At 41.0% G+C, this 6000-nt stretch overlaps 1 protein-coding gene across 4 annotated transcripts in view; it reads left to right on the top strand.

Moving 5' to 3' along the window:
• The first annotated feature begins 633 nt into the window (after nucleotides 1-633).
• adarb1b (adenosine deaminase RNA specific B1b) overlaps nucleotides 634-6000 on the top strand; it is a 194642-nt gene continuing 189275 nt past the window's right edge. For 2 of the 4 annotated variants that reach the window (XM_078403583.1, XM_078403582.1), the window contains exon 1: nucleotides 634-746. In XM_078403583.1, coding sequence (XP_078259709.1) covers nucleotides 689-746 — 58 coding nt within the window. In that variant the 5' untranslated portion in view covers nucleotides 634-688. The other 2 variants (XM_078403584.1, XM_078403585.1) reach the window with 2 other exon arrangements.

The following is a 6000-nucleotide window of genomic DNA, read 5'->3' as shown; positions in this document are numbered from 1 at the left end:
GTAGAGAAAGATGGGAAAAAAAGTAGCTGGTTGGATACAGGCTGAACATTGTCTATTTAAAAAAAAAAGAATGGTGGAGAAGCGTCGAAACACTAACGTGCTTATTACTGCTCCTACGTCTTGTAACCTGAAATAATGGCTTTGTTTCATTCTCCACAATTGCTGCCTGATCGACGGGGTATTTCTAACGTTTTCTATTGTTATTACTTTTCATTTGGCTCTGTTTGTACCAATCAGTCACCTTAAACATGTGGCGGTGCCATCGCCGTTTGGAAATCCTGCCCTTTCAGTGCTTGGTGATGGGGATACAGTGGCGCATTGTTCAGCCGATGAAAGGGAACTGGTCCCTTTGCTTGCATGGGAGCACAGCTCTGAAGAAGGGTCTCGACCAGAAACGTCACCCATTCCTTCTCCCCAGAGATGATGCCCGTCCCGCTGAGTTACTCCAGCATTTTGTGTCTATGTCCAGACATGCTGTTGATTATTTCACGGACGTCCAATAAGTGTCGAGGCCGTCCCTTCTGTTGTCCAATGACAGGCGGGGCCCGACCTGTTTCGGACCAATGGAAAGCCCGCAGCGCCTTGTCCAATGAGAAGTGGATGCTGGCTGAGTCTCCTGGCCAATGAGGAGCGAGCGCCGTCCAATAGGGCGGCGTGATGTGGTTTGCGTGAGCCTCGCAGCGAGAAGATGGCGGAGCAACGCGTTGTGCGAAAGCGGAGTGGGGACAACGAGCCTGACCAACGAGGTGAGGCGAACCGGGGTTCAGCCGCGCCAACCCATCTCAGTCCCTTGTGAAAACACGAGGCGGAGGCAGCGACGGCGGCTCCGTTCCCGCCGATACCGTGCTGGAGCGCGCGCCGGAGCCGTTGCCGGCTGGAGACACGACGCGGCGCGGCTCGCCACCCCCAGGCACCTACATAAAAACTGGTGCAAAACATGATTTAAAAACGGGCGGTGAGCGGCTGTGCGGTGCAATCATGCATGCAATGCAGAATGCGGAGACCGGTGCACTCATGCATGTGTGCGCGGAGCGCAGTTCTCCGGTTTCCCCGTGCCTTTCTGTCGCCGTATGCAGGATAATAACACCGCGAAGGCGGGGGATTAAAGTTTATTTGGTGCGTATTTTCATGTTTGCAGCCCGCGTGAAAGGGAATTGGTAGTGGCTAAAGTGTCCACGATGTGCACAGATTGTGCAAGTGCCTCCTATCCGCACCTCCCCACCGCCTCACTATTATTTAAAGAGAAGGCAGTGCCGCTCATGGACAGAGTTGGTGCTGATCCAGCGCACTTGTTATTCATGATCGGCGTGGGCAAACTCGGCAGTGGGTGTTCAGTGTATTCCAATTCACTTGTGCTTCCATTTCCCTCTTTCTTTTACCAGTAAGGGACAGCTCCCACTCCCATCAATGAAGCAGGTTGTTTGCTAAATCCCTTCATTCCTTCTGACGAACCCTCGTCTTTTAACTGGGCTACTTCCCTTTACTGTGTCACATATCTTTGATACTTCTACTGTGCCGTAGCACACCCACAACGATTTATTTTCCTTTTTGGTAATATTGTTTCACATAAATAGTTGGCAAGATTACCTTTTTCCCCCCAAAAAAGGGCCTTGCGGTGTTGTCTTTTACGTCTTTTTCCCTTTAGTTTCTGGCTAAATATAAATGTGTGGTTACATTTTCATATTAAAATTAGTAGCAGCCATGGTATACCATTTGCAGTTGCTCTCTGGTTCACTAAGATTGTGGTTGATCTTTTGTTGCTGCTTTTGAACACTGACTGTATCCCTCTATTTTAATATTCAGAATCTACCAATCCCTTTCTTGAATATAATCAGCAATGAATCTCCTGACCACCTTGGACAGAGAATTCAAAAGATTCACTGTTTTTGTTGCAGAAATGTATTCTCCCTGTCTGTACTAAATGGCTGGCCCCTTATTTTGGACATGGTGACTTTTGTTTAGAGACATCCCATCAAAGGGAAACATAAGCCCTGCATCAACACAGTAAAACTCTCAATTCCAACAAGAATGGATTCAGTGAGATTACTCCTTGCTTTGCTGAATTCTGTATTGTAGCCTCAGTGGTGAATCTTGTGTCGGGGCGAGCTCACATTCCACAGATCAATCTGATTTACCTCCATTTCATGACTTCAATCAGCTGAGCGATTGGGTGATTCAGCCAGTATGGATATTCCATGAGTTGCTTCAGTGGCGTCCGAAATAATTGTACAAAATATATTTAGTCTTGTATTCAGATTGTCTGACAGTAAAGTCAACATTTTATTTTCCTTCCTAATTGTGTGTTGTATCTGCATGTTAACTCAGTAACTCATAAAAGAACATCCAGGTCCCTCTGAACATCAATGCTTTTCAATCTCTCGCCCTTTAAAATAAAAAACCCAATTTTTTCTTTGTTTTCTAACTGTGGATGACTTTCCATCGTTTCACCATATTGTATTCCGTGTGATATTTGTGGACCAGCTCGTACAGATTTGATATGCCTGACTCGGGCAGTTCGAATATATCTTTCTTTAATATTTAGATAGTGCATTTTCCATTTCCTCTATCCCTGTTCAGTGGATCTTTGTTAAAATATGGAAGTTACTAATTTACTGCTTTCTCTGGTGTTTCTTTTACCATCTTACTCAGTGGAATAATCTGCTTTAAAGCATATAATTGATTATCATCTAAAAATGTCAGTAAAGGGTTGATTTTCACCAACTTCTTTGCAGAAACATATCTGGGAAGTACAGTTTTTAAGATGCACTTAATCTGCTGAACTGGCTTTTGAAACAGTGTTCTGCGCTTGAATCTTTCGTAATACCTTAGCTGGTAGAAAATTGCTATCAATGCTTGGGGAATGTTGCTCTTTCCAAGTAGTGTTGCAGATGTAGGAGAAAATAACCTTTTGGAACAATGACAGTGACTGATAGTGAAGCCATAATAGTTGAGGAAAAACAAGAATGACAGTCAAATTGAGAGGTCTTTAACAAAATCCCCATGCAGATTTTTAATGTTTAAGCAGTTGGATGTTTTTCTCTATAGTTTTGTTGGAAATGGAGTAGTCATGGAATCAATAAATCTGTATAGGTAGCTCCTGCCTTAAGTTTCTCAATTAAATGGATAAAATATGTGTGTGACTTGCCAGAGAAACATAATTATTTAGCTGAGCTTCATGGAAGAAATAACAACAAAATTAATTTGTATGTCTTCGTGAAACACAGCGACTGCCTTTTTTAAATGTGTACAGTTAAAGTCACTGGTTAACCTTTGGTACCTTTCCCAAATTTGCATTATTATGTGGAGTTTTGACAGTGATGGTTTTGCTAATTCACCCTTATCCAACATCCACTGTTAAGTTTGAAAAGCTAGATACCAATGTAAAGCAAAAGCTCTAGTTCGGTGACACTAGGGATAAATATGCATTATTATCCATATTGCCACGGTTGAAATCTGTCATGGTCCATCTCTGCCACTGCTTCCATGTTAGTGGAAATTTGATGTATCCATGCTCAAACTATTCCAGAATAATAATACCTAAACTTGCCTTTCAAGGTGTTAAGTTCTAAGGCAGCAGGATTGACAGCTAAACATAAGCTTTCAGATGGTTTGTCAGAGGAGATGGTGATGGTGGGTGTTGTTGCACTAATGTGTGGAATATCAAAGGATTGCATAAGAATTTACTGATCATCCTTGTTCCTGTGGTTCTGTCAGCTAATTATTATTCAATAAAGCCAAACTTGCAGCCATTTGCAAGTTTCTTTTTATGATCTTGGAATATCCCAGAATACTTTTGTCCAATGGATTAATGTGGGAAATGAACTAGCCAATTTAACATTAACTTGATAATCTGTTTTGAGGCGACTGTTGAATGATAAATGTTGGCTGATATATCTTTACTGTTTCCTGCTGATTAGATGGGCAGTTCCCAGTTTCTCTTTCCTAATTTTCCCTTTCAATCTGTTTATAGTGAGATGACTTCCATACATATCTTTATCATATCATGGCAATTTATATTTCTACTTAAGAGAGCAAATGGGACCTTCTTTTGAATGTGGTACCTCCTAACAGAGCCCCGCATTCTTGGCCCTGCATCAAAGTACCAATCTAAATCTATAAACAATCCTCCCCATCTTCCCTCTTTCTTCCCCCTCCCCCCAATCTATATCCCTTTCCCTGGCTTCACAATTTGCATCTTTTCTATACTAATCTCCCACTTTGTCTTTTCATATCTGGCCTTTGTCCAACCATCTATCCAAAACCCCCTGTCTATATCTATCACTTGTCAGACTTTGTTTTGCCCCCATGTCCTTCCAGCTTTCTCCCCCCCCCCACCACCACCTGAAATGTCATCTGTCTATGTTCTTCAGAGATGCTGTCTGACATGCTGAGTTACTCCAGCACTTTGTCTTTATATTTTTTCTAATCTAGATTGTTGTGTACCTAGACTTGAACTCATAACCTGACACTACCAAAGCCAATAGAACAGAAGCCTTAAATTTTCAGCCAATTATATTTCGGAAGTTGTGTGTAAAGTCCCATTTAAGAAGAATGTTCATCTCACCTCTTAATCCAATATGTTATCTCTGTGGAAAGTCAAATCCACAACATAATGGATTGATCGTTTACATGAAAATTTGAGTAATCTAACGTGGAAAGTGACTCTTGAGGTGTTCCAACAATTCCTAGCATAAACTCAAGGAAAAGCACCTCATTTTCGTGTTTCAGCCATTCAAATTCAATATTGAATTCAATCATTTCAGATCACCACCGATAAGTCTTCAGATAAGTCTTTCTTGGCCAGTTCTAATGTAAAGTTATCAATTTTTAAGATTAAAATCGTTTTTATCTCACCATTGAAGCTACCCAAGTTGCTGCGTATTCCCACCTTCCCTTTTTCAGATTACGAGCAACTGCTGTATTGTGCATTTGACAGGACCAGCATGCTGTTGTGATTTACTCTAATTGCCCTTGTTCATCATCCTCTGTGGATAACCAACAGAGCAACGAACATAATTCCCTTCTCCTAGATGATGTCAGAATTAGTTGTCACCTGGACAACTTTATTCTTCACTTATTTTTCCAGTTCTGAAGAAAGGTCACTGACCTGAAGTATTAAGTTTTTGTTTCTCTCTTCACAGATGTTGAATAATCTGAAGCCCTTTCTAATTTCCTGTCCATTGTTGAGTGGGATTGCTCAGTTCCAGTAAATGTTTTGTTCAGGCTCTTTATAAAAGTGTTGCCCTTGGAGCCCTTAAAATACATTATTTTAAGCTGTTACTGAGAAATCAAACATCCAGAATATTTTACCTTCCACGAACCTTCTCTCTTTCCCCACCTCCTTCCCAGTTCTCCCACTAGTCTTCCTGTCTCCTACTACATCCTATCTTTGTCCCGCCCCCTCCCCTGACATCAGTCTGAAGAAGGGTCTCGACCCGAAACGTCACCCATTCCTTCTCTCCAGAGATGCTGCCTGACCTGCTGAGTTACTCCAGCATTTTGTGTCTACCATAGAGCTATTCATGATGTTGTTTGTTTTCATTTGCTTTAGAAACTTTCAGTTAAGGATGAAAATGTATCATTACATGTGGTATTGAGAAATAAATATTTCCCTTAAATAAATATTTTTACATCTACAGCAAATATCTAATCAGTTCTCAGTTTATTTAACAACTGCAGTACGTGTAAATGTTTTGCTGCATGTTTGTATTTTTTTCTTGTCGCATTGAGCATTTGAAAGAATCTGTATTTTTGGGTGTTCAACAACTTTAGACCTATTTTCAAATATTTGAAGAGTTGTACATTCGTTGTGCGTTAGGATATCCAGTGGGACAATTAAGTAGTCAGTTTGCAAGAATCAGTTTGAAGGATATTAATGTGACTTTTACAAAAACTAAAGTCATAAAATATTGGTTTGTTATTTTTTCTGTGCTGTCCTATAGATTTTATTTCTGAAATGGATCAATGGTTCTTTATTATCATATGTAGCAAGGTACAGTG

Source organism: Rhinoraja longicauda, chromosome 8 (assembly GCF_053455715.1).
Source record: "Rhinoraja longicauda isolate Sanriku21f chromosome 8, sRhiLon1.1, whole genome shotgun sequence".
Classification (NCBI taxonomy): Eukaryota; Metazoa; Chordata; class Chondrichthyes; order Rajiformes; family Arhynchobatidae; genus Rhinoraja; species Rhinoraja longicauda.
Note: the sequence above shows the minus strand (reverse complement) of the source record. Positions and strands in the feature narration are given on the sequence as shown.